This window comes from Falco biarmicus, chromosome 8 (genome assembly GCF_023638135.1).
Source record: "Falco biarmicus isolate bFalBia1 chromosome 8, bFalBia1.pri, whole genome shotgun sequence".
Lineage (NCBI taxonomy): Eukaryota > Metazoa > Chordata > Aves > Falconiformes > Falconidae > Falco > Falco biarmicus.
Genome location: NC_079295.1, coordinates 33,520,454 through 33,532,703, shown reverse-complemented (window position 1 = coordinate 33,532,703; position 12,250 = coordinate 33,520,454). Strand labels below are relative to the sequence as shown.

At 38.9% G+C, this 12,250-nt stretch overlaps 1 protein-coding gene across 2 annotated transcripts in view; it reads left to right on the top strand.

The window, feature by feature from the left end:
• The window catches only part of OSBPL11 (oxysterol binding protein like 11), a 42,400-nt gene that overhangs the window by 18,915 nt on the left and 11,235 nt on the right, over window positions 1–12,250 (top strand). For both annotated transcript variants that reach the window (XM_056348355.1, XM_056348354.1), the window contains exons 4-8: window positions 89–168; window positions 1,201–1,383; window positions 5,399–5,600; window positions 9,830–9,975; window positions 12,031–12,171. In XM_056348355.1, coding sequence (XP_056204330.1) covers window positions 89–168; window positions 1,201–1,383; window positions 5,399–5,600; window positions 9,830–9,975; window positions 12,031–12,171 — 752 coding nt within the window. The remainder of the gene's footprint in view (window positions 1–88; window positions 169–1,200; window positions 1,384–5,398; window positions 5,601–9,829; window positions 9,976–12,030; window positions 12,172–12,250) is intronic.

Here is a 12,250-nt window from a genome sequence, read left to right as displayed (position 1 = left end):
GTGACTATTTTAAAGAATTAAGCAGTCTTTTTTGCCCATACTTTGAAATGTCTTAATTTCCATAATCCTTTTGGTTTGCTTTTATTAGCTACTGATGCTAAAGAACGGCAGCACTGGGTTAGCAGGCTACAGATATGTACGCAGCATCACACGGAAGCTATTGGAAAGGTATTGCATGACATGTTTTCATGGGCAAAAATAATTGAGGCTGGGGGTAGAAATAGTTGCAAATACAACTATCCTGTTATCTAAAACAAATCCTACAAAAGACAGTGTGGTTGGTCTTCATACCTATATCAAGAAACATTTTTCTGAGCAGTAGCTGACTTGTAATAGAAATATGCTTTAGGAATGAAATAAAGTGAATTCCATTTTCCTCTGGAGAGCAGAATGGCCCTTCCTTAGCAGGTACTGATGAGCTGGTGTCTGAGCAGGAGGCAGAGCTGAAAGATCAGAGTATCAGTCCAATGTTTTCTAGTGGTTTTGCTTTTTTTTATTTAATGGAAGAGGAAATAGGTCTTCAGTGTTATTGAAGCCCTTCCATTCTGGGAGCTTTACCTTTTTTTTTTTTTTTTTTTAGCCTTTACTCCCATTTAAAAACCATTCCACAGCCCATAAATACATTTAGGATGAACTGTCGTGTCTGAGAAGTCCCCGACACTGTATCTGAGGGTTGTTGCTTCTGTTTGCTAACCATGTGGTGGTTGTGAATATAGTGTATTTTATAGAACCTCTTGATTACCACAGAGCCTATTCTGATAACTGAATAAACCTGTGCTTTTAAGATAAGATCAACATCTTGTAGCTGGCTTTGTTGTAAGAGATAAGTTTAATGAATAGTTCTAAATGAAATCCCACTCTCTTAAATGTCGGTTCTGTCCTTGCAGGATCAGGTAGGGGTCAGTTTCTTGTACTGTTGCAGATCAAGGACTAATTTTCAAGTCAGAGAAGTGATACATATTGATCAATCTCATTTCACAGATTGTTCATAATTAGACTATAAAACGGGGGAACAGTCAGCAGACAGTGCAAAATATTTATTTAGCAGTTGCTACTAATACATTATTAGGGCTTTGTCACCTGTCCTTGCTCTATAAAAAAATTAAGAATTAAACTGTTCTGTGTCTTTCAAATTAGAATATTCGCAGGTTACAAGGAATTAATTGTAAATGTTTCTCAATATGCTTATTTATTCACTAGAACAACCCTCCTCTGAAATCTCGCAGCTTCTCTCTTGCATCCCAAGGAAGTGCCAACTCGCCTGGTGTGCAAAGAAGACCCAGTCAAAATGCAGTTTCCTTTTTCAATGTTGGACATCATAGATTGCCAACTGGAAAAAGAGTTCCTATTATGCAGCCAGATCACCTTGTAGATGTTAGAGAGGTTTGTATGCCTTCAATTATCATATCTTTTGAAAGAGCTGTCCTATTATTTGTAGGATTATGGAGAAACCTGCTGCTGTTGGATATATTGTCAATAGCCTGTCCTAAGCTATTGCTGCATAGCAGTGTTAGGATAAATAACTTGTCTTGGCTAATTGTAGAGGTATGTGGTATATATTCTGTGACTTTTGTACTCTGCAATGATATGCTGATGCTCAAGGTAAACTTTGCATGTTCTCATTCTTGCAAGTCCGTAGCACTGCAGGTGACAAGAGAGTATCCTTAAGGAAGCAGAACATCACATACTATGATACGATGATCCCATGTCAAGCTATGGAAGAGCTGACTAACCTGTACTTGTATCTCCTATGACTAAGGAGAAGTTGGTAGTGACTGATATTTAAGGATACTAATACCACTTTCTGGTACGCTAATTCATGCGAACAAATTGTCTAGGGATGGATGTGACTGAAAAAAAGTAAAATGAGCACTTCAGAAGCATGCTTTTCTTCACTACACATTCAGAGTGTATTTTGGGAAAAAAAACTCCTTTCTATCTTGACTGACAGAATGGACTGATTACTGGTTGATTTAACTTGTGAATATTTACAGAGTATATCATGCAAATCTGAAGCTAATACTGAAACAAAATTTGGTATTGAATTGCAAACCTGCGTTACTTTGTTAACAAGTATTTTAATGTTAGCAGTGTAATTACTGTAGTGTGATACATTTCTTGGCAAAAATAAGTCTAATGGAGGGTGTTTGCGCAAACAGGGATCTAGGAAGCATGAGTAGTTAGAAACTGAACTGGGACAGAAGAGTGCTCTGTATTGTGAGCATCATTAACCTTAAAACATGTGGCTGAGCATTGTGGGTAAGATCACCAGCAGGGAGCTGTAATAGATAGATGTTGAAAATACTTCCCCTGGTATGGTATGCTGCTGTCATCATTGTTGCTTGATTGAAATCAAGTGCTCTGGCATAATTATTCAGTAGGCTAGACAATGTGACTGCCTTTTTAGACCATAGAATCTGTGAATGAATCTGCCCACAGCAGACTATTCTTGCAGACATCTTGCAAAAGGGTAACTGCTGCCATCCTGTTTATATCCTCTAGTAGCAGTAAAGTCTCCTATAGTGCTAATGCAAAGACATGAAGTCCTGTCAGGTACCCAGAAAAACTCAAACTGGCTTTCCTGTAGCTTTTTATTTTATGAGCTGGTTCATCTGCTTTATCTTTTGAAAGAGAAGCTTGTCTTCCAAATCAGTTTTAAAACTGAAGCTTTACAGGTAGTTGCTTTCAGTTTTGATTCATCAGGTTACCTCTTACTTGTGATAAATTACTTAGTCATGTGGTACAACAATTGCAACATATGGTAAACTTAAATAGTATTGTCGCTTTCCTACCTCTTGCATGAAGAGAGCAGCAATACAGAATATGGCATTAGTATTTAGAGAATTCATGCTAGTAGCTCTCTTAGCATTGTATTTTGGTGTTTGAGAAGCTACCTTTAAGTGAGGTAATGTTTCAGAAATGCCTTTTTAACTTTTTGACTTTCCAAATGGCAATACAACATCCAAAATCTGAGGGAGGAAAGAGGAGAGTGTGTGAGCTGGAGCAGTAGCTTTCATCCGCTACTTGGGATTCTTACCGGGTGGGAAGTGGAGTGATTTTTCTTAGTATCGCAAAGAGTACAGAAAATTGTGTTCTTTTGATTGTTACTGTGTTTGGTGACACAGCATGTTTATTTGTCAACTTAAAATTTTTTGAACTTTTTTTGTTGAAGAATCCTCAGTAATAGTAGCTTTTTTGAATGTCAAAGTTAGTTTGCTTTATCTTTTTGAAGCTAAAATGCTTGTTAGATACAATGTCTGCTTTTTTTTTAAGATACAGTTAAAATACTTAAAGGACAGGTGCATGCTTGTTACACTTGAGCATCATACAGCTTGAATACAAATTCAGTTTGAGAAGCTGTGGGAAGAACGGCTGCTCTTTCAAAGGATTTGCTGCATGGTCACTCCCCCCCCCGAATTGCACTATAGCTGTGTCTTCTGTCAGTTTCTTTTCTTTCTATTTCCCCTTGTTCTTGGCCAAATACATGTCATGCTGCTGACTTGGATACCTTGCAGAACAGGAGATCTAAGAGGATCTTTATGCTGACTTGCACTAAATGCAGGTGTTTGTGTGTGCAAAGAGAACTATAGCCTGTGTACTTCTGAGAGATTTTGAGTTTTTAACCATAGTGCTTTTTGCTCCCCTGATGCTATTATTTTTTTAAATTTTATATATATATAGTGTGGGTTGTTTTTATATATATATATAAAACCAGGAAAAACTTAGGACTGTTCAGAGTGTGGGGGTTTTTTGAAAGGGGAGATGTGCTGATTTGAACATCAATGCCGAGTGTAGCATGGTTTGTCCTATTGTCTGGCCTGATCCTGGAGCGAGGTGCTTGGGTGCTACCACATAGTAAATTACTAAGATCACTGGAAGGATTGTGGTGATTTGTCAACTAATTCCTTGTGTCCTATGGGGTTGTTTTATTGTTGTTTTATCCAGCAGAGTTTTTCAAAGTATTGGAAAAAAAACCAACTTGCACACAAGGACTTAATCACATTGACTGGAAGAAAATGGCACATTCTGATAGCAGCTGGTGCGTTTGCATAGGCAAGGCTATATAACTTGAAGTGTTCTACTAGGTTTCTGCCCTGTCGCTCTTGGCACATGCTAAGGCTGACTATGCACAGTTCAAGTTAACTGCTTCCAAAGAGCCAATGCTCTATAGATTCACACCGTAGCGTGCTATGTAACCAAGCCCTAAAATGTTCCAAATACCACATACTGTGACTTGGATGGATACACATTGCTTAAGTATTTATTGCGTAACATCTTAAAAACAGTTCTTGGAAGGGATTGCAGGCAAAGGTACTGAAAAAAATGAATTAGTAAGATACTGCTAGGACTGGTGAATTAAAACACTTTAGTGCAATAGCAGTTAAATGCATGAATGCATCTCAGATTCTTTAAAGAAATTGTCTGCTCTGCTAAATCAATCTGTTTTTACATTTAATTTAGCTGCCAGAACACATAATGAACGCAGAGTAGTGCTGTCCAGTTTCATTAATGCCGTTTGTTGTGCCACCTTAGAAAAGGGACTAGCATGTATAGAAGTTTCCTTTCATCCCTGTTATTCATAATCAGGCAATATTTTGCTTCTGTGAATACGAAGAGGGAAGTATGTAGGTTTTTGGAAGACCACAGTGTGCTGCTTGATGGTGTGCTTTGCCGCTGTACCTCTAGCAGGCAAATGTGCTGTTGCAGGTTCTGTGATGTAGGGGTGTGTGGAGCTCTGTGTGAAGGAGGAAAGGAGTTTGGGAGAGAAAAGGGATAATGACAACAGGAAAGCTGTGATTTGAACACATAATGAAGGTGAAATTCCTGTTGTTTTTTCTTCCTCCTCTGCAAAGTAAATCCTAAGTGTGGTGGCAGTACAGACAATAAATGAGAATGTGGTATGGTTTGAGCCAAAGTGAGCGATAGTCTTTTCCTTTAAAGTGCTGGAACCCTTTCTGTAGAGAGTGAAAAGATCTTGATACTCACAGATAGTACTTCGTAGATTGTCTTCCAGGCTGTGCAGGGCACACAGCTTAATTACTCCTCACACAGAGTGTGTGTATGGTTTCACCCTCTGTTCTATCAACCAGGCATGAAAGTATTTGATATTTACTGTGGCGAGTATCATGTTCAAATTCCTCTCTGCTTTTTTTTTTAAAGTCACTTTGATATTCTTTTGCTTGTTAATAAGGTCCCATGTATTGCTATGAGGATTTCATCATGCATTTAATGACTCTTTAGTAGCTGCATCAAGAAAAAAAAGTACAGTTAACTTTATATACATCTATTATAGCTTTATTACCATCACAAAGTCATTTTGGATCCTGTGTGTGCACAGCTAAACACATATCTCCCGAGACCCTTCCATCACCTGATAAATGATTGTTTTGTTTGACAGATGATGTCTCAGGCAGAGGGCCAGCAGAGAGACTTGATCAGGAGCATAGAATGCCTTCCTGTCTCCGGTCACCTTACATCCTTGGATCAAGACCTATTAATGCTCAAAGCAACTTCCATGGCAACCATGAACTGCTTAAATGACTGTTTCCATATTCTCCAGTTACAACATGCTTCTCAACAAAAGGGATCCTTACCTGCAGGTGGGTATAGATGTTCACAAAGAGCAGAAATCTACAATGACTACAAATCCTTTCTTTCTTGCAAAAACACTTGTTCCACTAAATCCAGTTTCACCTGGGCAGAGAAAACTGCTGGCTGGCTGGTTTTCACAGTCTGACTTGCTGGTGTTGGGTAGATCTCCATGCATATTGCATATGGTTTTTTATAATCTATTCTGTCGAGAAGTCTGTGGCAGTAGCTGCCGAAGAGTAACATCTAATTGTTGTGGACCATCTCGCAACAGAATAAAGTACATATGGCACCACAACAAGAAGGCTGCTTTTGGGATGTAACTGGCCGCTACGTAACAGTAATAGTAACAGACGGGGAATTTTATGGGGTTGCAGATTCTAGGATATGTAGTATCCAATACAGTTTTGTCAATGTCATGCTTTTCTGACTATTTTTACACACTAAACACCTATTATAAGCATTTACATGTGTGTAGCTTTCATTTCTAGTTAAGCATTAAAACACAAAGCTCTATGTTTTCACAGGTTATTAATAACACTGTTTATATACCAATATCCTTAATTTGAGTTAACATCCTAGTCTAAAACATGGGCTAAGTGTTGCATTCCATTCTGAGGCCAGAACAGACTTGTAAGCAAATGCAAATTAAAACAAAACCAAAAAAACCACACCAACCCCCTTCAACTCTTTTCATAAACACCCAAACCCTACTGCTTATGGGTGTGGAATAACATGTATTCACAGACAGCAAATACGTTGCTACGTCTGTGCAATCAATCACTTCTATGGAAGCAGGTGCTTACCGGTGTTGTTCCACGTGATTAATGTGCAGTGTTTGCAACCAAACGTGCTTTTTCCTGTTTGTGAATTCTCTTGCATCTATCTGATCATGATTTTTTTTTTCCCCCCCCCTCATGTGTTTACTTTGTGGCTTTTTGTGAGCAAAAATCTTTTGAGGATTCACAAATGCTTCTCTTACACAACAGATTTGGTAGATAGGAATGTACTTTTGTTACATACTTGCCATAAGTTGTCTCTTACCTTATCTTTCCCAGATTCCTACCATATTTGTGATAGTTGCTTTGCCAGTGTGTATTATTTCAGAGCTGTAATTAGTTTAGCTTCTAAGATGAAAAAATGTTCTATAAAAGTATTAAAACTATATGAAAATAGTTTTTGATCCTTACATCACCACAGACATTAAAGGAGAACATGTGAAAGGAATGAATTAACTTTTTTTTTCTGTATTTCAATTCAGAATGTAATGTTATAAATGAAAACCTGGATGGCACCTCTCCAAATCTTTGAACTCCATGGTTACTCACACTGAAAGAACTCTTCCTATTCCCTGTGAATTTTTTTAGCTATTGATACATAACTGTGGGAGGCGCACATCACAAGTCTCTTTGTTTTGGCATTTTCATGTGTATGCTAAAGTGGGGGTTTTTGACCCATTACAGTATCTGGGGAAATAAAAAGGGTCCAATGAGCATTGCTGTAATAACTTATGAAGAAGGCAGGGTTTTTCATGAACATTATTTTGTTTAATTTTTTAAAATACACAGGGAAAAGCTCAATTTGTCTGACTGCTATTCAGTTGGTATCTGCCTGTTAATGGCCAAACCTAAAAACATTGCTTGAAATGTCTGAATCTTGATTTCTGGTGGTATCCTAGAGAGATGGATGAAGAGGGGAGGAGCTGCAGATTGGATGATGCATAGTGCGGCCAGAGTTAAAACCAGACCATTAAAAGAATGCATGTGCCTTTCCACTTGCCCTCTGGCATGGGCCTTTCTGGAAATGCTGTAATACATTTGTTCATTTCAAGGATTGTGAAGAACTCTTCTTTTTTTTCTTTTTTTTTCCTTTCTTAAAACCTGTTTGTCTTGGATTTCTCCCCCTGCCTCAGGGGAGATACTTCTGGTTCAACTGATGGAGCCTTTTTGGTAGGCATCAGAAGTTCATAAGAAAGGAAAAGGTTTGTGGCTTAATTCAAATGCTGCAGGAGGCGTTTCTATATTTAAGTGTAGGAAAACATAAAACGATGTAGAAAAAAAATCTTCAGTAAAGACTGTTCTATCTAATAAAATATATACAAGCACTATTTAATCTTCCTAGGATCATAAAGGCAGGTCAGCATACTTCAGCTAGATAGCAGTGAGGTGCAGCATGAAATGATGATGAAGAGGAGACTTGTCTAACAGAGCATAAATTTATACATGAGGTGCAAAAAAGTATTTTTGGGTCTGTTAAAACGGTACTTAACTGCTAAGAATGTGTTGGGCAAGTGCTTGTCAGGCTTGAAAAACAGGATTAGGAATTATGTAAGAGTGCCATTTTGCTATAAATTGTTAGAAGAAAAAAAAAAGTCCCAACAAAACCCAAAGCCCTCACCAAATCCCACAAAACAAAAAAACCCCAAAAGAGTGAAAATACTGCCCCTGCTGCATCAAGGTGTACCATAAGTCACAAACTTAGATGAATATGAAGGTTGCAGCTGTTAACTTTTCCTAAATTCAAGTCAAAAGTGGGAAAATACACTGGAATAAAAAATAATCCAAACATCAAAAAGTACTTTGTTATCATGAAGATGGATTGCAGCAACAGTTTGCAACTTTTGAGGAGAAATATTGAAAGTGAAGACTATAGGCTGTGAGAGGCCTGTGTTGTAGCAGAGGGGAGGTGCTGACAACTTGAAAAAAATGGGGTGAAGACTTTTAGGGGAGGAGGAGATCACAGGTAAAGAGAATAGCTTGTGCCTACCCAAAATAGTCGAGAGCGGATCTGAACATGATCTTCCAGTGGAAGAGAAGTATTAAGGTGCTATCCTGTCTTCTCACGAAGATTAAAACAGAACTGGTAGCTCAAATCACTTAAATCTCCTAGAATTTAGCAGTGAAAATTAAACAAGTTAAAACCAATAAGGTTATTTTAGAAGTAGGTGATAGGAAGTATAAAAGGGAGGCTACTTATGAAGTTCAAGCTAATATAGATGCAGTGAGTGTGGATTAAGTGCGGCCTAGAACAGTTAAGAGATTATTGTGTTGAAAGCTACAGTTCAGAAAGTGGGTATTATTGAGAGGTTTTAAAGATGAGTAAAACCCTTTCAAAAAGGAAGTGTAACAGTGGCATTCTGAGCATCTTATTTCTTGACTTCTTTGGAACTTCTGTTTAAGTGGCTTAAACTGCTGGGGGATTCTTGTTTTTTACTGTGTAATGGATTCATGAGTAACAGACTTGATGAAAATAAACTGTCTTGCTGTGGAAAAAGTCTTGTCCCATCAGTAAAGCTGGGCTCTTTTCCTGCCCCAATATTTTCCTGGTGGAAATGCTGCTGTTTATCTGAACTAGCTTACTCTGTTGTGGTTGAGGATGTGACCTAGTTTCAGGTAATGGAGGTTTGGAGCTAAAGGATTGTGCGTCATATAGGAAGAGACAACGGACACCTCGGCGTGGGTTCCTAAGCACAGGAAACTGCTGTGTGGTGGTAGAAATTCATGTTTCCTAATAATTTCTGTGTTTACAAGCCAGCCAAGATGGTTTGTCAGTTTTTGTATTCTTCAGTAAAAACTGATTGGAGTCACCTGTACATTTATTAGTTTTTGGAAAAGAATGGAACATTTGTACTATTAATGAGGAACCTGATCTGTTTTGATAAATTAGCTGGGAGTAACTAGAGATGCTGGAATCATCAAGTGGGTAATAGCTTTCCAAGCCCTGCAGCTTTTTTTTTTCTTAGCAACTATTACTTATTCAACAGCGTGCGCTTGCCACCTTTGCAGCTGAGAAAAGTACACTCTCCAGAGAAAACACTAGCAACAAAACGTTTTCTGCTTCAGCTCTTTTTAATCTAGAACTGAGCTGGGTTTGAGAAGCTGAGCAGTGGTGGGCATTTTTTTTTTTCGTACTGGTTAAAGAAAATTGTAAGGGTTACTTAACATGTCCATGATACTGGGTTCCTCCTGTAGCGTCTGATTACACCTTTCATGACACCAACTAGTCTCCCCAGTCCAAGTTGCATGTATTACAGCTCGCCAATCGCAGTGTTTGTGCTAATGATCGCTGAAGGTGGTGTCTCATTGCACCACCTTTGTTTAGTGGCTGCTGAAAGGATTGGCTGCAGTAGGAATTGGCTGCTTTCAGCTTATTCCTGAAAAAATAGCTCTTTGCAAAACCTGCTGTTTACTGACCTTCCAAAGGATGAGCAAGTTTCAGCGCAAACTCTCTTTTGCTTCAGGAACGACGATCAGTTGGTTGGAACCGAAGATATCTCTGGCGAACCACTTCAAAAATGGAGCGGCTCAGAATTTCCCAGCAGAGATAAACAAGCCAGCATCTGTCAGAGAGGAGCAGTCTGTTGCAGAGCCCTGCCAGCTAACAAGGGTAAGGTAATGTGAACTCCCATTTCTGTGGGGAATTCTTTTGAGGAATATCTGTAAATGTTTGTCACGTTATATGAAAATGATTTAATGAGAGTTATTCTTACACTTTTTGGTTAGCTGTGTTGGAGAAGGAGTGAGTACAGTTGGAGTAAACGAAACTTCCTGCCTTGATTTCTCAATAAGTTTTTGCTGCTTTCTGTAACTAGCTGTCAAGTGGAGAGAGCCAATTGCGATGGTAATGCAAGGTGTTGAAATAGGCAGTATTCCCTTGTATTACAATTTAAACCAACTGGAAGTACAAAAAACCTAGCTGGAATTCATGACACTCTCAAAATAGGCCCAAGAAGAACTGCCTAAGCAGATGAAAGACAAAATTGCCAGTCTCTAGCTATTAAATCTCCTGGTCTTTCTTTTCTAGCTCTTGCTGCATCTGTTTTTCTTAATCTGAGCAGCTCTAATCACTTGACTTCAGGATGGCTTAATGTATTTGAAATACAGCTACAGTCTGTATCATTATAACTGTCAAAACTGATTTGAAGTGCAAAACACTAAAGTAAAAAGCAGTAGGGATTATGATAAAGAACATGTTTTCCTAACTAAGCTAAAAAATCATAATTACATTCTTTTTATACTAGCTGGTTTCACACAGTTGTTTGGATGGGACTATCATTGTGAAAAGATAATGTGCTGTTGTATGTCTCCACTGTGCATCTTACAGCAAAATTGAAGCAGAAAAGATTTTTTTTCGGTTGCTGTAGTTTATATGTTTTTAAATGGATCAGAGTAGTCGACAATAAGTTAAAAAGAAAAAACAACCAACAAAAAAACAAACCAACCCCCCCCCCCCCCAAAAAAAAAAAAACCCACCAAACCAACCAACCCAGGAGCTGTCAAATAAATCACTTAATTCCTTCTAATAATTGAGTTACGGCTCAAGTGCTTAATGCATTTGGGATGCGACTAGTCTTATCACTCCCCTTATAAATAAGGGAGCTGAAAATACCTGGTAGAACAGCATAGCATCCTTGGAAAGGAGTTGCCTGTGTGATGCTGCAGTTTTCGTCAGGGTTTGAGCTCTGCGTTAGGGCTTGGTCCCCTGCTTTTGGTGTTTGAGTGTTCATAAATTGGCCTTGAGCTAGGGCAGCTGCTCCAGGACAAAGGGCTTTGCTTAGGCAGATGCATATGGCTGCCCTCCTGTGGCATTCAGTGCCTCTCCCCTCTGCATCTGCCTCCATCCAGCTGTTTGCCTCTGGAGGATGCTGCTCTGAGCTCGGGCAATACCAGTGTTCCTTCCACCTCTAGCATTCGACTTTCTGCTTGTTGGGTGATGGTTGTTTAAATGGCACTGATATAATTTCTGCTGGTCTGTCAGGATGCTTTAGTTATACTAATAGGCAACCAGCTTGTGTGGTCTGTGTATGTGTGGTTTTGTTGTTGTGGTTGTTTTTCTAAAACTACTCCCAAGTTACTTTCCTTTTTTCCTTTACTGTTACATATTGGCACTGGCAGCAACTTTGCTAATGCTTGTGAAGACTAGCCTGTAGACATGTTAATTGCTTGTCATCAGGCATGACAGTAAGCGAGGAACTAGGAACTACCATTTGCTGCAGCCTTTGGAGTAATGATGGCAACACTGGAAAGCCTGAAGTAGTGCGGAGGTGGAGAGGTGTTACTGAGGTGGCTGGTGTTTCTGCTAGTTTTTGCTTCGCTGTTTTTTTGCATATGTTAGGTGCTTTGCCATTCTGTTAGCTCACAAAACTTCCAGGAAAGCAGGTCATGTTTGCTTTTAAGTTTTCCCCCTGCCCCAACCTGTGTGAGGGGTGGTGAGAAATCTTAGCCTGAAACCCCTAGATGAAATCTGCAATGAGTTATCTTAATGTCCCTTTAAATTCTTCAGCTGTTGTTTATCTTAGGGGTAGATTCCATTGTGTAGCGCTCTGCAGGGGTATATTTAATCATTTTTTATATGTGGAAGGTTAAATACAATATGAAGTCCTTTTAGGATATTGTCTGCCCAGTCACATCTTTGAGCTGATATTTATGGTTCTTATCCCAGGAACCTGAAGAAGTAAATCCAGATGAGGAGCTGGAGGATATCTGTGATGATAAAGAAGATGATCTAGGAGCGGTAGAAGAACAGCGCAGTGTTATCTTGCATCTCTTGTCTCAGCTGAAACTTGGCATGGACTTAACAAGAGTAAGTAACTGAAACGTGAATACTGGCTGCAGTAAAAGTGAAGTGCCATTTTAAACTCAATTCCTGTATTGAACAATAT